Genomic DNA, 22601 nt, shown 5'->3' with positions numbered 1-22601 from the left:
CAATTTTTAAAAAAATATAATTTTATGATCTTATATGAGGAAATAGTTGCACCCTTTTCAAATTAACTTAATTTTTTAAACATTTCTCATTAAAAGATATTTTTTTGCTTTGTTTGGGAAAGAAATTATTGATTGGATTCTTCAAACAGGTGATGAGGGGATCAAAATCCTCTACAACCAAATTGAGTCCCTTACAGCAAAATTCTTTTGTAGTGGGAATGTGGAGGAAAGAAAGATCCATTGGTTCAGTTGGGAAAAAATTGGCTAAAGTAAAAAAAACGAAAAGGAGGCATTGGGTTTAGAATGGTGATTGCTTTCATCAAGGCTCTGTTAGCAAAGTAATGATGGAGGTTGTTAAGTGTTAACACACAACTCTTATGGCTAGAGTTCTAAAATCAAAATAAGTGATGATGGAAACTTGATGGTGTTTGAGTTGATAGATCCACAAACCATATCTTGGAAGGAAGAGATGATTAGAACTATGTTTCCAAATCAGCAAGTCGAAAAAATTCTTGCCATTCCACTTCGATCTTTCCCTGACTAGGACCAAATTCTTAGGGCAACACATAGAAAAAGGGGTGTATTCAGTGAAAATGGACTTTCATTCGGCACTTTCGAAACTGTCTGGACCAAAACCTTCTTCTAGTGCAACAAAATGAAGGTGTAACTTTTCCATAGAGTTAAAAAGACGGAGAGATGTTGAAGAAAATCTTACAAGAATATTCGTCTTCCACGTGATGCACGAGATCAAATTTTCCCTCGTATTTAACATTTCATTTTAATTATTTTATTTTGTTGGAGCTAACCCAACTGAGCCAACCTACTGCCAGATTTACAAATTACAAGCAAACACATGCTTACTTACTTTTGCATATGCACCACCTCCTTGACCTTATGGGAAAATAAATAAGAAAGATGGTGGGCCTTTTGTCCTTGAGTTTGCCAATAAAATATCTATATACTGGCATTGGAATTTGCACTCTTATTCCAACTTCCAACCCACAAGGGTACACTAACAGTACTGATACGGTAAAAATTGTGGTGGAGGAAGAATGGAGATGGAGGGGGAGATAAAGAATTTCATCATGGTATGGAGCATAGCTTCAGCAACAATGTGTTACTGCCACAGAATTGGGAAGCTAATCCCAGAAGGCACATCAAGACTCATAGCCCTATTCCCAGCCATAGGGATCCTCCTTCTCCTCCCTCTAAGGCTCATCTCCGTTCACCTCGGAGGCCCATCTGCTTTCTTCCTTGGTTGGCTTTCAACCTTCAAACTCATCCTCTTTGCCTTTGGAAAGGGTCCCTTATCCTCCAACCCTCCCCTCTCTTTGCCTCACTTCGTCCCCATCGCATGCCTCCCCATCAAATTCGAACATGACCCAAAACACCAAATCCCCCAAAAGAAACACAAATCTCCCTTCAGTTATGCTTCAACCTCAATGGTTATTATATTGGCTGCTTTAATTCCTCTCTACGGGAAAAAAGAGTATTTTCACCCAAAGTTTGTATTTTTCTTGTACGGCCTCCACATGTACATAGGGTTAGAGTTCATTTTCGCCACGGTCTCCGCAGCAACGAGAAAACTCATCGGGGTTCAGCTGGAACCACAGTTCAAGGAGCCATACCTATGCACTTCGTTACAAGATTTCTGGGGGAGAAGGTGGAACATCATGGTCAACCGTGTTCTTCACCCCACCGTGTACGATCCCGTGAAGAATCTCTCTGCACGAGTCCTTGGGAGAAAGTGGGCCCCACTTCCTGCAATTCTCGCTTCCTTTGCCGTGTCCGGGATGATGCACGAGCTCGTGTTTTACTACATCAAGCGGGAAAAGCGCACGTGGGAGGTATGGGAGCCCTCGTGGGACGCCACGTGTTTCTTTCTCATTCACGGGGTGTGTGTGGCCATGGAGGTTGGAATCAAGAAGAGTCTCAGAGGGAAAAAACAGTGGCAGGTGCCCAGGGTGCTGTCGTGGATGCTAACGTTGCTGTTTGTGCTCTACACAGCGATGGCCTTCTTTCTGCCCGCGCTAGCGCGGTGTCGCGTTTATGAGAAGGCAACCAGAGAGTTGACCGCTTTGACCCAGTTTCTCATGGATGTTTACGGTCTTTATTCACTCCAAGGATCACATAAATGAACATTGTTGCTTTGGTTTCATTCCTTTCTTTTTCATTTGTTTCAAATTTGTAATTGACACCTAAGACTCATATATTTCAATTCCAAATTCTCTTTCATTCTCAAGATTGGGATATTTTGATCCTCCTGTTTCATGCCAAATAGCCTTCACTGCATAAATTGAGAAAAATCCCTCTAAACCACAGGCAGCGGTCCTAGCTAGATTCACGCATAATTACGTAAGCCACCATTACCAACCATGTTTTACACCTTAAACTTTCGTCATTTTTCACTAATGAAAAGACAAATACAAACTTATACAATACAATCCATTTAATTATGGGTTTAACCGAACCACTACAAATCACGTCAAAATTGCTCGCATTACGTAAACAAGGCTCATCATTATTGCATAGGCTTGATCAATTTTACTTTCATGTCATTGTCTCATATCATGACATTATCATTTCAGCAACACGAGTACCAAATCCAAAAAAAAGAAAAATACTATCTAGCAGGAATATTGCATCCTGTTATATTAAATTTTTACATGACATATAAATATTCACAAATATTAATAAAGTAACCAATTTATAAAAAGATAATTATAAAATATTTTTCACAATAAAATAACAAAAAAAAAATCAACACAAAAATATTTATTCTCCATTCCTTACCCTTATTTGCTTAAAAAATTGCGATGGGATAGATGGTTGTGCAAACCGAGAGAGCCATGAGCTGCCAGAGTCATACAAGAGTAAATGTACGTTGTGTTTAATTGCAAGGCCTGCCAAGAAATTTAATGCTTACACACTACCGATGTCCTTATGTGGATCTTAGAATTCTGGGTTTCCCACGAATGTTTGCCAAAATTTTATATAGTGGAAGTGCCATGCATTGCTAGTTGCTACCACATATCTGTCAGCATACACTACTCTTTTCTACAACTTGTGAAGAGCACAGCACCTTTGCAGGCAAAAGCAAAGCATTCTGATGCACATGGAGACTAAGAAGCGCATAGTAGTATCATTGCAATTCCAAGCACAGGCCCTGTTGCTGATAATGATGATGGTGGCTTCACCTATCATGAGTTGTCCACCCACAGATGGAAGGGGCTGCAAAGACTGCATTGTAAACCAAATGAAAAACGCCTGTCCACCAAATTGGTGTATGTCCAAGTGCAAGTGCAGCTGCGTCAACTACCACCTCCCCCACCAAATTATCACACTATCCATCATTATCTTAATTACTCGTTTTGGCTCAACCACTATGTTGTAACTATATATAAGCTAGTCCAATAACCCATGCATATTGCACTTGTTATGAATTTGCCATCATCAGTTCATTTTAGTAAGTTTAAATTCAACTACTTTAATTATATTAGTTTTTTTCTTTTTTTATTCAAAATAAATTTAGAAAAATTGAGTCTGGGGTCTCTGCCTTATGGGAGCCTATTGAGACCAAAGAGAGACTTCAGTGCTGAAAGAAAGCTTACATGATATTTACTTATTATTATCCATCTACGAAGTTCTCAAATGATAGTGGAATCGGAACTCGTAAAATCAGTTCATTCTATTCAGTTGAAATTAAACTGCTTTAATTATCTTTGTTCCTTTTGTCTTCAAAATAAGTTAAGGTAAATTAAGTCCCAATTCTTTAGGATCGGAATAAACTTTACCACTCATACATAAATACTTACAAAATACCCATCCACGAGATTCTTATCAAATAAACGAACCAACTTTCTTGTCTCTTGACATTATCTTAATTCCTTTAGACCATGTTTATTTCACTGCCTTGTACTTACTATAGTCAATAGCTAAAGCAGAAAGTTTTGAAGGTAAGCAACTATAGAGATTATATTGTACAATTAGAAAAACACATAAGAAAGGCGTGTATGTGTACGTAGAATCATACATACATAAAAGGGGGAGTGGTGAATCAGGGTTCACGAAGAAACCTTTGTAGGCAGCGAAAGCCGAGATTCTGAGCGCAAAACCGTTCCATTTCATCGCCGCCGCTCTCCCGACAAATGCTTTCTTCCATGTCGGCCAAGACTTCGTCCCAATTCTTCATGGGCCACCAAGTGGACTCATCGATTTGGGCTTCCGAAATAGAGTCCAGTATTTCCTGGAGGCCCACGATCCTACGGCTGACTTTCCTCCGGGCGTCCCTGAGCGTTGGATCGATTCCGGGCACGGAATCCAGCCTCAGCAGCAGTGCCATGAGCGCCTCGTTCATTCGCAGCTTCTCGAGGTGGTTGGCGCGCACGGCGTCCACCGTGTCCTGCCGCTGGATCAGGCGCTGCAGCCGATCGGCTTCGGCGTCGACGGCGGCGATTTTCCTGTAGAGGGCGCGGATGCGGTGGGCGCGGTAGGCGGATTGGATGAAAACGGCGGCGCTGGATGGGGAATTGGTTGGTTGTTGTTGTGGAGTGTGGTCATTGTGGTAGGTGGAAGATGAAAAGGCTTGTTTGGAAGAGGGTTTCATGGGAAAAGGGTGTTTTGATAGTCACACATTGCACACAGACACAGTGACAGTTGTGTGATGTTGGAGATGAGATAGATGATAGGTAACCTTTTTTGGTTGACGCGGGACCCCACTTGCTTTTCTCCAACCTTCCTTTGCTCCCACTACTCTTTCTTTCAGGTTTAAATTCAAATCCTGTGATAACTTTTCGTCGATGAATACCAACATGAGATTTTGAGATACTGATAACTTAGCGGGACTTTATTTCTATTTAGTAATTATCCTGTTAAAAAAGATTTGAATAGGACAAATAATGTACCTCATTTTTGTGTTAACTGAAACTTTTAACGTGAATTTTTATTATTCGAGTTATTGAAGTAGACTTCAATTCCATTCAAAGAACACCCAAATCCCGTAAACATGTCACGCGGCGTATATTCAGTAAACTTGTGTCTCGATTGGACATTAGCAAATAGCAAATCCAGATGACTAGTCCATTGTCACTCCTACAGCGTACAACTGATATGGCACGAAGATCGCCTTGTATATACGACTATACCACGTGCAGCAGGATAATTTTGTAGAATTTGATAATATTTTTTTTATAAGTATTGGTTTATTCCAATGTTGGATCCACACTACAGCATAAAAAAAGAAAAAGTATAATACTCATAAAAAACCAGCTTTATTAAAGTCATATTATGCGCCGAGTAAATTAAACAAGCAGGCTCTTGATACAACTCCTCCCACCACAACTGGAAAAGACTATGGAATGATACTAGCCTCATGGAGCTGCGGGTACAATCTTGCCTGAGCAAGTACCAAACCCAACAGAGTAACCATTTCCCTGCAAAGTAAGGCATTTAGATCTTATCATAATACTTCCAGTTTTACAACTAATAAATAAGAAAGATCAAGAACTGTTTCATGAATATAAAAGTTTCAATGTGATGATCAAGAAAAAAAAGTGACTACCATGCCTCAGCTATAAACAAAACAAGTATAGCACATCATTTGAAAACAATTTCAGCAGTCTAATTTAGAGGTAATAGTTTTATAAAAGTTTCCAAGAATATCATTTCATTCCAAGCTCAATCTTAACCAAAATCAATTTTCCAATACTCACCCACAGACTCTTCAATTATAAAACTGATAAAAATACAACTGTTCAAGAACTTCATTTCTAAATAACATTCTTAAAAACCAAGCTAACAGATATCAACAACTAACTCACTGACTTTCTCACTAGCTAATATTAACAACTAACAAAACTAACATAGTCCTAGGTTTGAAATTCATTTAATTTGAACAGTTAAAAATTAGATACAACTAAGAAATTTCTCATGAAAAGTTGAAAAAATTACAACACTTTTGCAAAAGAGGCATTGAAGATCTTAATTGATTGTTACCTTGCAATATCCAGTTAAGATGACTTCGTCTCCATCTTCAAGAAATTTCCGATTTAACTCATTCACTGACACTGTGTTTTGTCCATTCCATGTTAATTCTAGCAAGCATGCACGGGACTCTGGCTCCTACAGTGAAAAGCACATATTTTAACTGAAATTAGTTGATCAGTTGAAAAGGGAGAATTCCCTCAAAGAGAACGAACAAACAGGAATCAAAAAGTTAGACTGCGCAAAATATGGAATCTTACAGGACCACTAACTGTCCCAGTTCCAAGGAGATCGCCTGGCCTAAGGTTGCAACCGTTGATTGTATGGTGAGCAAGTTGTTGGGTCAATGTCCAATATCTACAGAGAGGTAGAATAAGTGGGATTTTTTGTATTATGTATAACTGTTTCAAAGTATAACTTTTTCTCATAGGCAAGGGCAAGCAATTATCAGATAGAATGGAAAGATGTGAGAGCTCCCACTTGTTCAGTGTACCAGGGAGAATATATAACCAAGCACAAGTCAAACTAGGCACAAAATAATACTAACAACTTCCATGCCATTCACTTCTTTTAAATAAACAATGCCATCACAATTGCCTTCCAAGCTAATATTAAATAAACTGAGAGAGAGAGAGAGAGAGAGAGAGAGAACTAATTAAATAAACTGAGCTATCAATATTAGTTGAAGAGAAATTCCTTACAAGTGCTTTAGATTAGTCCGTGACACCACACCCGAATCTTCATGCCCAGCAGGTTTTATGTGAGCCTTGCAGCAAAAAGCAATTTTATGATTAACATAACAATCCAAAAACTTAAACTGTATTTTGTTAGGATCCAATTGCAAGGTATAGGACTTGAGTCCCACACTTAAAGTATGGAATTCTAGTGTGGGGTTTATAAGGTTTTGGGCACTCCAACTACAACTGCTAGCTTTTTTGCTAGCTTTTGTGGTGTGGTTCTCCCAAAGTTCTAACCATAAAGACCAAAATAAATACCTACTTCAAATATAGTAGTACAGAAGAACCATCAAGAAATACCATTAATCTGAGATACAAGAGGAAGTAATACTAAGTACATGCATATAAAGGTGCTCTAAAATACCTCTAGGGAAATATCATAGATTTTGGGTTCTTTCTCAGTCAAGTATGGAAGTGGAGAAGGATCCTGCATTTTATGGATAGATTAAATAACATGCCATGGTTATTTTGAACTGCAGACATGAACAACCAAATTATAAAGTTCCTACAATGCCAATCTTGAAAGAAAGAAACCAGTTACCTGTTTTGGGGCTTCACTGGCAAAAGGTTCTAATGCTTCCAAGGTCACAATCCAAGGTGATATTGTTGTGCCTGTATAATTTTAGTTAGCACCCTAAAGGATGGTTAACTCTAAAATAAGTAAATAACAACTGTAAAGTGATAGTTTATATCTAGAGCAAATGGTACATGCAATCATCCACGTTGGATATACTGCACAAGTCCAAATGCCCAGCTTTTTTCCATAGGACTTAAAAGATATTAAGTAATTATTTGAAACATCTTACCAAAACTCTTGCCAAGAAATGGACCAAGAGGAATATATTCCCATGCCTGAATATCTCGAGCTGCCAAATACAATTCAAATAAAGCATCACTTGTTGAGCACCATAACATAACAAGAGAGAGAGAGAGAGAGAGAGATTGAATTGGAAACTACCACTCCAGTCATTCATCAGAACAAGTCCAAAGATGTGATCTTTAGCATTGTTAATATCCACAGGTTTTCCCAATTCATTTCCAGGTCCAACAATAGTAGCCTGCAAATAAACTATGATTTTAATAATTTAATCTAAAATGAAACAAATGAAAAATAATGCAGTACCATGATAACTATATACAAAGAAGAAAATGAAACAATGTTTAACCTCAAGTTTTATATTTTTAAATAAAACCTTACATATGCATTTTAGTGAGTAAAATGGCCAGAGAAGATATGCATAAACAACAAGCTAACCATTTCCAACTCAAAGTCTAGCTTTAATGAAGGGCCAAAGTAGGGGGTAGAGCTGCCAACTGGATGAGCTTGACCTCTGGAAAGCACAAAAAGTGGCATGTCATAGTGAGATAGAATGCAGAGCAATTAAATGCATAATGTCTATAAAAGGAGCCAGAGCCTGGCGCTGTGATAAGAATGTTTCTATTTTCATGAAATATACAACACATGAAGATTGACACTGGAAGCCATATCCCTTCCACAGTTCACTCCATATGCTAGAGCCATAGGCATGCATTACAATTTGCAAAGCATCCTATGTTAAGCAGCCAAACTTTGATGCAACATATCTTTATATGTTCATAACCATAAGACTTATAAAAAAACAGAAGATTCAAAAGCTGCTTAAGCAAGCAAGCACAAACTCAACCAGAAAAGTTTACAGTTAGCATCAAAACTAATCACCTTGGCCGGACAATATCTGTTCCGGAAATAACAACAGAAGATGCCCGTCCATGGTAGGCAACAGGCAGGCGATACCTGCAATACAAGTTTAACCTTTTAGTTACAGAAAAAATTGCTCAAGTTTATTTGTAAAGCCTTTTAAATCAACACACCAGTTATCTAGAACAGGAGTCTGCGGCCCACGAAATATGATCCCACAGTTTTTAGTGTGATGCAGAGACGTAAAGAAATCGGTGTAGTCCCCAACAGCAACAGGGAGAAGCAACTCCACACTACTCTGAAAATCCAAACACCAAAATCATTAGAGAAGTGACAAACACAACACAAACATTTTAAAATAATAAACGAGTAATGTCAATGTAGAATACCATAGGCACAAGTGCTTTCTGCCTCAAAACCGCATTGTCCCTCAAGGTTGGCTCAGTTGCTGCATTGAAAAACAACCCAACTGACATAAAAACCAGCCATTGCAGCTCACACAAACTTTAACATGCACGTACACCCTCATAAGCAGTGCAATGTAAAAAAGTGAACAAATAGGCCTTGTTTGTATACTGTTTTCTAAAATAGTTTTCTATTTTCTAAAATTTGTTTGTCCAGATAATGAGAAAATATCTCTCATTTCTGTTTTTCTTAGTTTTTAAAACACTTGTTCTGGAAACAATTTTCAAAACTTAATAGAATTTGGATGAAAAATTAATTGAGTGTTGTAGAATCATTTTAAAAAAAAACAGTTTTTAAAACAAAAAAGCGAGAGGTGAATCAAACATGCCCTTGAACAATTAAACATGAAACAAAGTAAGGTTAGATGTACCTGATAAAAGCTTTTGAAGAGTAGCACGAGCTTCCTTCCAGGCTGGTCTTCCAAGTGATACAAACTTATTTAGATTAGGCTGTAAAAGTACAGAGATAATACAGTTAGACCACCAGAGTTTCCCCATTTCCCATACCCACCACGACCCAATATCGTAAAACCTTATATTAATTAAAAACAAAAATAAAATGTTACATGTTACACAAAAAGATGCATGACTGCAAGAGAGAGAGAGAGAGAGAGTAAAAGTGTTCATCCTAATATTAAGGTACTCTACATTCTTCCCTTCCTTCAAGTTTTTCAGGAAACGAAAAGATTATGACAAGTCCATAAATTAAGACATCTTAGGCTAAAATTAAGGTACCCTCTTCGTTCTTCGTTTATTCGAGAAAAAAAAACTTTGATGTTACCCAGATTGGTTAATGCATGTTTGGATTTGAGTTGAGAGCTCAAAAGTACTCTTACTCCCAGAGCAATAATTTCATCCTTATTCAATAGAATTGGCATATGTACTTTTTCCAACTTGTAGTTGTATCCAAACGTAGCCTTAGTTGGTAGAACAAGTGAAACGCAGATTGAAGTTGTCAAGTTGAGGAAGTTACCTGGAGAAAAGCATCGGAGTTTTTGAGGAGAGGACCGTCGAAGAGACCAGCGGAAGATATTTCGGAGAGGTCGAGGACGAAGTCGCCGATGGCGACGCCGGGACGAGGAGGCGAAGCGGATTGGGGCTTGAAGACTCCGTAAGGGAGGTTCTGTATGGGGAAGTGAGAATCTGGGTGGACCGAAACGAAAGATTGCAGCACAGCCATGGTACCGTAGTAGTGCTGATGATGTTTTACTGCTCAAGCTGAGGTCAATGCTGACAGCACCACCGTCAAAGAGAGACACTGAACCGAGAAAGAACAAAGAGAGAGTGGTGCGCATCAGCAAGTTACAAGAGTGTGTTTTTAAATTACGGGAATACCTACTTCCGTCTTAAAATAAACATTATAGTATTTTTTTATAAAAAAAAAACTAACTAAAAATTTGTATATATTTATATTTTTAAAAACTAATTAAATCATTATAATAAAGAGATAATCTATTTAGCTGTAGAATTCATCTTTTATTCTATTCTCATGTATGTAAAAAAATTATTTATAAAGGAATATTTAGTAATTTCTTTCTTTAAAAATTAGATTGAGTTGAATAATTGTTTTAAAGAGTTTCTTCTTTTATTTAGTTTTAAAGTATTTATTTTGTTCGATCATAATTAGGAATTATGGGATGGTTGTTGAGAAGGAATGAATGAAGGGGTTAGATACTGGATAGCCACAACTACCTCCCACTCGAAGTATCCGCGCACCTTACAGGAGCTCACCAGAATCTCATGTCCTAAAAATATGTTTGTCCCTAAACTAATACCCATGTGAATAGCAATTTTAGCATTTCTTATTATATTTTGTGGATAACTAGATTTTTTATTATTGTTCAATACTACTAGTTCAAATATCTGGGGTGGAATATTCGAAAGTCTACATAAGCCAAATTCTAGTTGTGTATTTACAAGGATTTCGACACTTAAATAAATATTTATAGGAGATGATGTGTGTAAGGGTTAAACAGATAATACCTCAAGTGTGTTAGGCTTGTTTATTGGGCCTTCTTATTTCTTCAGGATAATGATTCTCACGTCTCTATATCAAATCACTTTAGTTGTGATGTTTTTTTTTTAAGGCAATTGTGATGCTTATTTGTAATGCTTTTGTTACTTTTGTAGTTATTTTCTCATAAGAGTTGCTGTTTTTACCTCCACTTTTGCTATTTTGTAATGATTGTTGCAAGCAGCAATTTTGCGCTAAAACTTCTGTAAAAAAAAACAAAGAAAAATTGCTGAAACTATTAGGAGAAAAATAAAATAAAATAAAAACAAAAAAAGAGTAAATACAGCTACCTTGCAGACAGAGATATTTTTCATGGGAGTTGTTATCTCCCTTCGCTTTTGCTATTTACACCCCCACGTGCTTTTAAATAAATTATTTCCAAAATATCCTTTTTTTATAGGAAGAAACATGTTTTCTTTAAGTAAAAGGAATACAAAAATATACAAAATGAAAACATCTTTTTCCATTGTGTACTTTACACAATAGGAATATATTTTTGTTATATATTTTTTTATCCCTTTGACCAAAAAAATACATCAGTCTCTCAATTCAAAAAACTGTTTTTATTCTTAGAGTCAAAGATACTAACTAAAATGACGATGTAACACTTAAAAATGAATACATGCCAAATATTAATAGCATTACATCACCACATTTTACCATTTTCGTTAACATCGGTTGCCACGACAGGTTAAAGACTAAAATCATAATTTTCAAATATGAAATACTAAAATCATTTATTTTCAGTTTGAAGAAAGAAAAAAAACTTATTTACCACATTTCATATACTAAAAACATAATTAACCTCATGTTTTAAACACATTTAGAAATGTATCAATAAAAGCATACGCGTCTCCTCAACATTTAAAAACAAACGTTTAGAACTAATTGTTTAATTTTTCAAGAATCTCTTAAAAATTGATAAAATCAAACTATTATTTTTCAAAATAAACTAAATTAAACACATGTGAATTGCAACGTAAAAAATTATAAAACAGATATTTATAAAATATTTAGTTATTTCAAGTAAGTTTTAACTCATCTAAAATAATCTGACCATAAACTGATGATCTCCAACTTAAATACAGTTAAATTGGGTAACAGCGGCTTGAACAGAATTGGTTCAGTAGAAAAAAACGAGTAACAGCTGAAAGTGGAAAAAAGAAAAAAGAAACGAAACTGAAGATTCGTTTTATGCAGCGTGCGTGTGCTTTGCGTTGGAATTTTGCCATCAGATGCTGAGCAGTGAGCACAAATTTTCTTAACAGAAATCTGAAATATGGAACCCTAGATATAATTTGTGTGTATCTCGGAATCGGTGAACGTTGAGACGCAGAGAAAATGTCGACCGACCTGCAATTGAAGTCGAGTTGTAGCGGATGCGGATCAACGACGGATCTCTACGGAAGCAATTGCAAGCACATGACTCTGTGCTTGGGCTGCGGCAAAACCATGGCGGCCAAACGCGCCAAATGCGTTGATTGTGGCGCCACCCTCACTCGTTTGATTCGAGTTCGGTTTCTCTTTCTCCCCCTCTCACTTTTGCGTATTATTCTAATTTTACTCTATTCGGCGTTGCCAAGCTAATTGAACATGATATATTCGGTTTCTTCATAGGAATATAATGTTCGTGCAAGTTCCCCCAATGATAAGAATTACTTCATTGGAAGGTTCATAAACGGTTTGCCTGATTTTTCGAAGAAGAAAAGTGCTGAGAACAAGTGGTCTCTGCAGAAGGATGGACTACACGGACGCCAAATTACTGATACTTTGCGGGTATTGAAATCTATTCCTTTGTGGTTATAGTTTCCCTCATCGTATTTAGTTAGAATGAGTGCTTTAAAGCACCGTATTTCTCAAATGAAATGCTCACTGAAAAATTGGAAACTTGTAACACTTGATATATTACTTTATTATTAATAAAACAGCATATCAAGTATATTACATTAGGAGATATAAGGTTGGTTGGTTGGGTGGTTAAGAAGGAGGGAAAGGTTGCGGGTTTGAACCCCTCCTGCTAACAAAAACTAACAAACTAACAATTAACATTTGCCAATAAAAAAAAAAGTATATTACATTGTGCTAATGAATACACGATGCATCATGTCACGGTAAAGTCGAAGTCCAGAGCTTGAATTGCCTAGTAGATGGTTATTAGGGAGATGGATCTACGTTAGTAAAAAAGGAAGTGAATAGTTTCTAGGTAATTGTAATAGATCATGTTTTTCTTAATGCATAATTTCTTGTTGCATTACATAGGAGAAGTACAAGAACAAGCCTTGGCTCTTGGAGGATGAAACAGGTCAGTCCCAGTTCCAGGGTCATCTAGAAGGTTCACAATCGGCTACATATTACCTGCTAATGAAGGAAAGGAAGGAGTTTGTTGCCATTCCTGCTGGTTCTTGGTATGCTTGTTGTGTTAAGGATTGTGTTTGACTGTGAGAAGAGTGCTCCTATGAAATTTGCTTGTTTTTCTTTTATCATGTAATGTCCTATTTTTATTACCGGTCGAAAGACAGTAGGCAGATGTGTTGTATGGCATGTTTGTTTTTTAGGTACAACTTTAACAAGGTTGCTCAATATAAGCAATTGACATTGGAGGAAGCAGAAGAGAAGATGAAGAATAGAAAGAAAACTGCAGATGGATATCAAAGATGGATGATGAAAGCAGCAAATAATGGCCCAGCTGCATTTGGTGAACATGGGAAATTTGATGACAACGAAAGCAACACGGGTGGAGGGAGAAGCCATAAAAAAACTGATGAGGATGATGAAGGTCATGTGTCTGATAAGGGAGAGGAGGATGAAGAGGAGGAATCAGAAAGGAAGAGTAGACTTGGACTTAATAAAAGAGCTGGTGAAGATGATGAAGAAGGTCCAAGGGGAGGGGACCATGATCTAGATGACGACGATGTTGAGAAGGGTGAGTATCTTGCCTTCTTTGTTCATTATGTTTCTGATGAAAATGGTGGCAAAGGTTGTCATTTTATTTCTGATTAGTTTTATGAAGTGTTGACCTATCTACTATGCAATTGCATGCCATAATCAATCAGAATAGAAATAACACTTGTGCAACTGCTGAGGTGGGATATGCATCATATAATGTTGGAGATGAGAGGAAAAAATTCTGTCTCTTCTAAATATGATTCAGTTCTATAGGAGTTCTTACAATGTCCATCTTTTCCAGTATCTAATTGATTACTTCATTGTTGTGACTTGTGTATCTGCATACTCACCGGAGGATATTACGTTATTGCTTAGAGAGTAAATAAATAATTAAACTAAATGCTTCCATGAATCAAAATATAGGCTTCATATAATTCAGGTTTTTAAGTATTTATTTTGAACTTGGATGTAGCTACTAGCTAGGATTATAGAATTCATATAACTTGTCAATACTGGTGGCCATAAGTTTGATGTGCATGTGTGATTTATCAGAAGTTTTGAATTGTAAAAATATATTATAGGGTAGGTGCATCTTCAATGTGTCTAATAAAGTTTATTTATTTTCTAGTATTATGACTTTTTTATCAATACTATTAAAAAAGCTGACAAAGAAATTAAAAAATTGTGAAAATTAACTCATGAGAACATCTTGTTTGAAAGTTAACTGACTTGACCGTCTGCAAACCAGTAAATAATAGACTGATAGACACATTAGACTTGGCTAAAGCATCAATTTGCATGTTGCAGCAGCTGTGCATCTTTTCCCATGTAATATTTCTTAGAGCCAATCATGCATGGTAAACCCTAAACATGAAGGCTGAAGCCATGAATTATATAATGTTCTGAATTATACATCTGTTACAGGCGATGATTGGGAGCATGAAGAGATTTTCACTGATGATGATGAAGCTGTTGGCAATGATCCTGAGGAAAGGGAGGATTTGGCTCCTGAAGTTCCTGCTCCTCCTGAAATCAAGCAGGTTAGTTTCAACTCCACAAATATTTGAGAGTTGTGACCTAGAAGTTGGATATCTAATGGTGCTCTGTTTGGTCATTATATTGCCACTTCTGTGTCCTAGCTTCTATAAATTAATGTTATATATTTGGTATGGATGTCAAATTATTGTGATACGACAGCTACAGCATTCCCCCCCCCCCCCCCCCCTTTCCTTGTAGCTCTCCATATGCTATATCCTCACTGAAATAAGCACAAAATCTGGAAGTCGTTTTCTTGGTTGGAAAACATAAGAAATAAATTTAAAGAGAATTTTCTTTCTGAAATAACCTTAACAGAGAGGCCTGTTTATTGATTCCAGCATTAGAACTTCAGTACTTGATTAAGCTACATTTTATTAAGGGATTTACTTTCCTCATTCTCATGACTGCCTTGGTTTCCTTTTTACATGGGAGTATGCTATATGCTATATCCTTTCAGCCATGTTCTGATATTGTCATTTTGGTTACTTACAATGTATTATATTATGTTCTGCATATGGTATAAATTGGAGTGGACAGCATTCCCTCATAAATCATTCCTATAATTGCAATTGCAGGATGAGGAGGAGGAAGATGAAGATAATGAAGAGGGAGAAGGTCTGAGTAAATCTGGGAAAGAGCTGAAGAAGCTGCTTGGAAAAGCTAGTGGTCTGAATGAATCTGATGCAGAGGATGATGATGACGATGACGATGATGTATGGATTTTTTTTCCTTTTATTTTTTCACTTCGCCATTTTCTTTAATTTTTTTTAGATGTACTATAATTGTTAATTGTTCCTTGTGCCCCTGATAAGATGAAAAAGTTAAACATAGCTTAGTGCAAACAGAAATCCCTTTTGTGGTGAGCCTTTTGCATTTGTGACTTCAGATAGGGGAAGTGGTTAATTTGTTTTGATTTCATTGGAATTCTGGAAAACCTTGCATATGGTTTGAACTGGACTTGAGCATTTTTCATGGATTTATGAGTCATTTTTGTTTGCCTAGGTGGATGATGATGTTGGTGTCCCTCCTGTCATTGCTACAAAGCAAAAGGATGCCCTTAAGGAAGAACCCATTGACAATAGCCCTTCAAAGCCAACAGCAACAGGACCTGCTCGTGGAACACCTTCTTCAAAGTCTTCAAAGGGGAAGAGAAAATTAAATGAAGAAACAAAGCCATCTAATACCGCAACTCCAAAGAAGGTGAAAGCAGAAAATTTAAGTCACTGATTTTTGTGAGATTGCTTGACTATTAAAATTATTGCTTTACTTTTCCTTTTCATAAAAATGTTGGCTGCTTGGTTAACTTCGATAAATTTAGCACTGAGCAATTACCTTGGTTTTTAGGTTTATTTAAGAAAGCTATTTTATTGCGAAAGTCGATACTACTGAATTGGAAAACTTTTTTGAGAAGATTTGGACAAAAATGCTCTTAATTTAACTTGGAAGCAATTTTTCCTTTGATGGATTCAAACACATTATGGCTTTTATTGTTTGTTTATAAGATGAGAGATTTTTAAAAGACTCTTTTATCAAAGAACTTTTTCTGTTACAAAAAGAACTTGATTTTAGATGCTAATCCAAAAGGTTTTCCTATAAATATCATTGAAATTCTTTGTTATCTTATTAAATCAGGAACCAAAATTGTCCGCCAAAGATGTAAATGGATCTGCATCTAAAAGTAGTGCACCTCCAAAAGGTACACCTCCATTGTCATCAAAGGGCGGGTCTTCCACAACAACAACAGCTTCTGGACCGGTGAGTGAGGAAGAAATTAGGGCTGTTTTAAGGCAGAAGACTCCGGTGACCACTCAGGATCTTGTAGCTAAATTTAAGGCAAGACTAAGATGTTCAGAGGTAAGTGTTACTTTTGCTTTATCCTCAATTAAACTCAATATGTTTGCTTAATTATTCTTATAACCAATTAGTGTATGCCATGGTCACAATATGTTTCATTATCTTTATGATCCAAGTCTGCTTTTCACTGCTCAATACTCCCCAGGCCCCAATCTAATTCCTAAATTGGCTCCAGTTTTTGGAAATTGATATACATTGAATTTTTATGGAGCTCATTTTAATACGCTTAAAATGAATTTGTGACTCTGTCAATGTTGGATTAAAATGATGCAATCTAACTAATAATCTTATAGTGAATTACTGCCTTGTTCTTTTGGATAGATGTTGGATGCATGAACTATGTATTACGTAAGGATAAGAATGCTTATCTGGTACCTTTTCTTAGCTTGAGGCCACAGAATATTGAGATAAACAGCGTTTGAAGATAAACCACAAATCGAATGGTAGTTTCTACAATATTACCATAACTAACTGTTAGCTTGTAAAAACCCAACATGGTTTGCTACTTTGCTCAGAAGCAAAAAAGAATAGGTGGCGGCATTAAAGGGAGGTAAAAACACCTCTCCCTTGCGCCAACATGGGAACTGTTCCCACCACCCAGCTTGCTTCCGGCCATTTTATATTCTTTTCCTGAAATTTTTAAAAGTTTTTCCCCTTTTGGTGAAGGTTTAATAGTCTTCTCTAACTTGTACTTGTATATTTTATATACTTGCAATTTTCGTGTAATCCATTTGGGTTGATGGCTAAACTGCATCTGTGGTTCTTTGCTACATGCAGGATAAGCAAGCATTTGCTGAGATCCTTAAGCGAATCTCTAAGATACAGAAGACTACAACTGGAGCCAGTTATGTTATCCTGAGAGATAAGTGACAATGTAGACCCCAATGATTGGTTCTGACGGAAATGCAGCACTAAAAAGAAAATAAGTTCATATACCATCTATATTTTTCACATTATGGGCACCATCTTCGAGATTTATACTATTAAGCTAATGCCCATTAAGTGTACGACTTTTGCTTTTAAAACTCGTTGAAAATCAGTTTTCATCTGTTTACAAATGCAAGTGGATATATGATACGGAGGTGATGTATTACACCAGTGTATTGAATAAACAGCCTGTACCAATTAATGACATGGTAGATGCAAATTGTACAAGAGCAACAATACTTATGTACGTTCTTCGTTATTTTTCGTGTTATGTGCAAATTATTAGGTACGACACCGCCCTTCATAAATTTTGTAAACTGTAGCTAGAGGAATTTTATCAATCGTGATGACATTTCGAAATGCTGCAGGAAAATAAAATAGTTACTGATAGCGCAATAGGTAGTCACTGTAATTTCAGGAATTAAAATTCTTACTCTTAAAAACATAACAGTTAAATTCATAAAACAAGACAAAAAAAAAATCCTTCTTAAACTAGACATATACCCACATTAAAAAAAATGGCACATAGCAGGGTCCCAAATCCCAAAATAGTGTCTTAAATACATATATAGGGTTGGGACAGGTGTCAGTAAGCAAGACCTATGATGAGAAACAATATAACCGTGAGCTTTAACATAGTGTTGTGAGCATAACGTGGTGAACCAGAAGGAGTAGTGGGCGCCACAGCCTCATCTGTTAGGGTAGAAGTGGAAGGCTCTGTGATACGTTCATCAGCCTTGGGCAGAACCTCAACGTGTAGCTTGAGACCATTTTTGCAATTCTCTGGCTCGCTGCTCACAAAATACCTCATTCCTTCACTCTCAAGAGGGATAGTATGCAAACCCTCTGTGTACACGTTGATGGGGTTGCTCACATTACATGCCTCATATTCCTCTCTGCTTTTCAGCTCAGCGACTAATCCCTGAGCCACAGAGTAAGTGAGCCCTGCTCGTTTTGGCACGTGCACAGGCCCACAGAATTATTGTTTATTAATATTTAAGCACCGCATAAAGACAAGAAATTAAATGCATCATGATGATGATACCTAAAAAACTTGTTTTTATAAGGGGAGTTATATTCATTTACATAATTTTTATACAAATTCTTACAAAATAAAGAGACAAATAAAAAAGATAAGAGGAAAAAATATATAATAATAAGATGAAAAGAAAAAGGCAGAAAAATAAATTATAAAGAGTTGTAGAAAGACATATATTATTTATATAATTCTTTTTATATTACATTTTTATCTTTGAGGTCATTGCTTGATTCCTCATTTCATCCTTGCATGTTATAACCCTAACATAAATTTATAATGCAACAAAGTATTGCGTCAAATTAAAATAAATGCTACCTACAAATAACACTGTTTAAATAATAATGCCATGCATTTTTAAGTCATTTTATTTTCTTTATTTAAGTGGGTGCTTAGGTTTTATTTGTTGACAAAAAAGAAATCGAAAACTCTGAAAAAAAAATCCTAAAAAACAATTCCAAAAAGGATGCAAGCTTATGCTTCCACTGATTAATAGTACACATATGAAACCACTAAGATCTATTGGGAAATTTGAGTAATGTGTATGAAGTAATAAGTTTTAATCTCAATAAATATCACCATTGTGAAAAGAAAAAATAGTAAATATATGAAAGCAAACCTAGAAGATACGCAATCTAACAACCGCAGTGCCTGGGCTCCGCCGGTTAAATGGAAGCATAGAACAGACGGGGAAAGCCAATCTATGAAAGCTGACTTGTTATTTACTCCTTATTTATTCGCTATTTTGCAAGAATAACATAAATAATATAATCAACGACAAGCCCCAAATCATGCAATAAAAAAGGTAAAAAAAAAAAAAAAAACATTTATCATTCTTAATTTTCATCCACGAATAAAAAAAATCATAATTTTCATCACAACCAATAAAGTACTCAAACTAAGAATGAATAAAGAAGGGTAGATAGAGTGGGAAAATAGAACAAAAAGAGAGAAAGAATTAGAGACTTACAAATTTGGTCTCCAACCCTGAAGACTCTGCTTGCAGACCAAGAAACGAGGTCGGAGGTTTGATCCCAACCACGGTCTGCTCCGACAACATGATGCACCTGCGCTTCCACCCATTTCCCACCAAGGCAAATGGCCACCAGAGCAACAATAAAAACAATTCCTTTACCCATTTTCATTTTTCTTATATTCCTCAAACTCAAAACAAAGGTAGTAGGGGGTGCGTGGAGAGAGTAATGGAGTGGTGGTGAAGAAAATTAAAGAAGGCGCTTTATGGTTATAAAGGAATGGTTTTTTTTTTGCTGAGGAAGGAATAACTTTCCGAGTAGCTTCCTTCCTCTCCCAAACTCACACGATGCAAAGCAAGGACTGGTAGTTGTGACTCTCCTCCCACACTCACTACAACCAATTGTCAATTGTATATGGAAATGGAAGGTACTCTTACTCTAGTCTACCTCTTTCTATTTCTATGCCCTTCACCACAATAAAGTGAACGGTCTTGATCATTTTCACCATAGATAGACCACTTTACCCCTACCACATTCATTGCCTTCTTTACTTTACTTTCTCATAACAAAAATGTTCCTGGGTTCGTCCCTAAATATAACATTTTTAGTTTTGTTTGTTATTTTTTATAAAACATTTTTCAAGTTGAATTTTGTATTAATTATTTTTTTACTCAAATTTTTTTAGTATTTTATAATAAATGTTATATATTAAAAGGATAAATATATTATCTCTCTTGTTTGAATTGGATAAAAAAACTAACACACCTTAATTAATTAAATAAAAAAAAGTAAGTAAGTGAAAAGAGAAGAATTATAAGTCTCCACAATTTGTAAGGATAATTTAGAAAAAATAATATAAATTATTAATAAATTTAATGTTACTTAACTTTTTTTTTAAAAGATATCAAATAATTAAAACAATCTTACATTTTATATTTAGGGATAGTAGTAATTAATACATTCTTATTAATAAAATTTTGTTGTTCACCAAAATTTGTTGAAAATTATAAATTTGTGTAGGTGTTATTCTTTATTTAATGAATATTATTTATAATTTTAATAAATTTTGATTAATAAAATAAGTATTAAGAGAAGTATGTTAGATAATGCGGAAGTAACACTATGACACTTTAATTAGTTTAGGCATTTTAGTTTTGAATTCTGTAAAATTCCCGGACATTTTTTAATTATATTACTTGTTTTAATATTTTTGGTGTAAAATGCTAACAAAAAATAAAGTAAAAGAATGTTAAAATAAATAACTCTTTGTACAAGGTTTTTCCCCCAGCCGCACTGAAAACCTTTCTGTAAAAGAAAAGGAGAGTCCGTGATAAAATGAAATATCGTGCAAGTATGCAACCAACAACGATCCCAAAAATTCAAAAAAAAAAGGCAATAGAATAGCAGTTATGGCTATGGGGTTCATTTGTGTCCTCTAAGTGAGAGGTTCCAGGAATTGGCAACTTGGGATGAAAACATGTAATACCAATCGTATGAAATAATTATCCTAAAGAGAACACGTAAAGTAAATGACTTTATTATTATTATTATCATTAGTGGAGAGAGAGGTATCCCTATCTCTTTACTTATTTTAACTAAAAAGAAAAAAAAATAGAAGTAAAAAAGAAACCTAACAAGATGAAAGTAGCAAGTATTTATTAGAAGAGAAATAATAAAAATTTAAACAAAGGATAAAATGGTTTAGTGAAATGTGTATATTTATTAGTATAGATTATTATCATTATTTACTGAATGACTTTATTATTTTATGAACTGTTTTTTTTTTAATAAGCAAACTATTTTATGAACAGCTTAAATGCTCCAAACTTATAAACATACCTTTGCAGCGGTTTGATTTAACAAAATAATTGTTTTATTTTTAATTATAAAAATATTGTCTTTTTTATGAGATTAATTTAAAATATGAAATAATTGGAGTTTATGATGAATTTTGAAAATGAATTAATTTTTAAAACTTAGAAGCTAAAAATTCAGTGGAAATTTAATAAATTTTGAAGGATCTTATATAATATGAAAATATAAATTAAGATTTGAAGGAGGGAAATTTGGAGATTTTTGTTGTTTTCATAAGTTTTTAGTTTTTGTTGTGTAAAAGATAGTAAAAATTTGATGGGTTACTAAAAACTGGTCGAAGTTTCAATGGAAAAAAATGAATTAGTTTTTCAGAATCAGTTTTCCATAATGTTACTGGCTAACAAAGTTTAGAAACAACAAATATGATAATTGTTTAACTTTATTCTAGACTAAGTAATTCAAAATCTATGAATTTCAGATTACTCAATTCAGAATACTGTTAGACAGCTTTCGGATTTGTTATTCTAGAAACATCATAGCGCTGTTCTCTATTCTATTGAGTAATCCAAAAAAACAACATGGATTCCGGATTACTCAATCCATTACATTTTTTTGGAACAACAAATTCAAAAGATTAAGAAAAATTCTAACGATCCCATTAACTTACAGATTAGTCAATCGGTAAATACAAGTGCAGGAAAAAAAAAAACTTAAATAAACGAACTCACCATAAAGAAGTTACAATAAAGGAAGAGTAGCTCGAGGATATTAAAAAGTTTGGGGGTGGAAGAAGCAAAAAGTAGGGTGCGTGAAGCAAAAGCCAGCATTCAATTGGTAAGTTTTTACAGATAAGCTGCCAATAATGATAATGGGACTAGTGAGAAAAATAGCCCGACTTCATGACATAGCTCATTTAGCCCAACAAAAGCATAAGGGCTAGGTCGCATATGCTTTCGCGGGTAAAAGAAGAAGAAGAAAAAAAAAAGCCTCGCTAATTTGTATATAAATGTATTTATTAAAATTCTATTCCCTTTGATATAAAAAATAATAAATTAAATATTTCGGTCTATTAAAATATTATGATTTTTCTATTCATACTCCTATTTTTTTAATTATGTTCCTTCGAAATTTCTTCCCCATATTGTTTTGTTTGTTGAAAAAACGAGAGTAAAAAAGAAATTCCTAATACTTGGCGA

The 22601-nt window shown here is 35.2% G+C and overlaps 4 protein-coding genes and 1 pseudogene across 5 annotated transcripts; 2 read left to right on the top strand and 3 right to left on the bottom strand.

Annotated features, from left to right (window-relative positions):
• The first annotated feature begins 315 nt into the window (after positions 1-315).
• LOC100777374 (acyl-CoA--sterol O-acyltransferase 1) lies at positions 316-2242 on the top strand. Its single transcript, XM_003534777.5, has one exon. It carries the CDS (start codon positions 1053-1055, stop codon positions 2136-2138), a length of 1086 nt encoding a protein of 361 aa, XP_003534825.1. The 5' UTR covers positions 316-1052; the 3' UTR covers positions 2139-2242.
• Positions 2243-2706: 464 nt separating this feature from the next.
• Positions 2707-5157, bottom strand: LOC100820130 (BAG family molecular chaperone regulator 5, mitochondrial). Its single transcript, XM_006586706.3, has 2 exons — positions 4077-5157; positions 2707-3240 (listed from the first exon to the last, which is right to left on the bottom strand). The coding sequence occupies exons 1-2, from the start codon at positions 4604-4606 to the stop codon at positions 3201-3203; spliced, it is 570 nt and encodes a 189-aa protein (XP_006586769.1). The 5' UTR covers positions 4607-5157; the 3' UTR covers positions 2707-3200.
• LOC100817986 (fumarylacetoacetase) lies at positions 5025-10154 on the bottom strand. The gene is made up of 14 exons (NM_001255212.2): positions 9835-10154; positions 9233-9311; positions 8787-8845; positions 8571-8695; positions 8419-8493; positions 7975-8050; positions 7678-7777; positions 7526-7585; positions 7261-7331; positions 7084-7146; positions 6684-6748; positions 6243-6339; positions 5995-6120; positions 5025-5432 (listed from the first exon to the last, which is right to left on the bottom strand). The coding sequence occupies exons 1-14, from the start codon at positions 10039-10041 to the stop codon at positions 5370-5372; spliced, it is 1266 nt and encodes a 421-aa protein (NP_001242141.2). The 5' UTR covers positions 10042-10154; the 3' UTR covers positions 5025-5369.
• A 1801-nt stretch (positions 10155-11955) lies between these two features.
• On the top strand, positions 11956-17817 carry LOC100813730 (transcription initiation factor IIF subunit alpha). The gene is made up of 9 exons (XM_006586705.4): positions 11956-12387; positions 12493-12651; positions 13135-13280; positions 13431-13798; positions 14686-14801; positions 15375-15512; positions 15802-15999; positions 16432-16653; positions 17431-17817. Exons 1-9 carry the CDS (start codon positions 12217-12219, stop codon positions 17521-17523), a joined length of 1611 nt encoding a protein of 536 aa, XP_006586768.1. The 5' UTR covers positions 11956-12216; the 3' UTR covers positions 17524-17817.
• A 151-nt stretch (positions 17818-17968) lies between these two features.
• LOC100811582 (uclacyanin 1-like) lies at positions 17969-20032 on the bottom strand (annotated as a pseudogene). Its single transcript, XR_136839.5, has 2 exons — positions 19587-20032; positions 17969-18525 (listed from the first exon to the last, which is right to left on the bottom strand). The product of XR_136839.5 is annotated as an uclacyanin 1-like (transcript).
• Positions 20033-22601: the final 2569 nt, after the last annotated feature.

This window comes from Glycine max, chromosome 9, assembly GCF_000004515.6.
Source record: "Glycine max cultivar Williams 82 chromosome 9, Glycine_max_v4.0, whole genome shotgun sequence".
Taxonomy (NCBI): domain Eukaryota; kingdom Viridiplantae; phylum Streptophyta; class Magnoliopsida; order Fabales; family Fabaceae; genus Glycine; species Glycine max.
The sequence above is the reverse complement of the archived record's forward strand: the minus strand, read 5'-3'. Positions and strand labels throughout refer to the sequence as shown.

What these genes read in the sequence shown, in the direction of transcription:
- LOC100777374 (XM_003534777.5), top strand. Translation starts at nt 1,053, where the DNA reads ATGGAGATGGAGGGGGAGATAAAGAATTTCATCATGGTATGGAGCATA.
- LOC100820130 (XM_006586706.3), bottom strand. Translation starts at nt 4,606, where the DNA reads ATGAAACCCTCTTCCAAACAAGCCTTTTCATCTTCCACCTACCACAAT. An exon ending in GGCTTTCGCTGCCTACAAAG is followed by an intron (nt 3,241 to 4,076) that starts GTTTCTTCGTGA and finishes TTTACAATGCAG; the next exon opens with TCTTTGCAGCCCCTTCCATC.
- LOC100817986 (NM_001255212.2), bottom strand. Translation starts at nt 10,041, where the DNA reads ATGGCTGTGCTGCAATCTTTCGTTTCGGTCCACCCAGATTCTCACTTC. An exon ending in ACTCCTGTTCTAGATAACTG is followed by an intron (nt 8,494 to 8,570) that starts GTGTGTTGATTT and finishes CTTGTATTGCAG; the next exon opens with GTATCGCCTGCCTGTTGCCT. An exon ending in CCAGTGAAGCCCCAAAACAG is followed by an intron (nt 7,147 to 7,260) that starts GTAACTGGTTTC and finishes CATAAAATGCAG; the next exon opens with GATCCTTCTCCACTTCCATA.
- LOC100813730 (XM_006586705.4), top strand. Translation starts at nt 12,217, where the DNA reads ATGTCGACCGACCTGCAATTGAAGTCGAGTTGTAGCGGATGCGGATCA. An exon ending in CCCTCACTCGTTTGATTCGA is followed by an intron (nt 12,388 to 12,492) that starts GTTCGGTTTCTC and finishes GTTTCTTCATAG; the next exon opens with GAATATAATGTTCGTGCAAG. An exon ending in CTCCTCCTGAAATCAAGCAG is followed by an intron (nt 14,802 to 15,374) that starts GTTAGTTTCAAC and finishes TTGCAATTGCAG; the next exon opens with GATGAGGAGGAGGAAGATGA.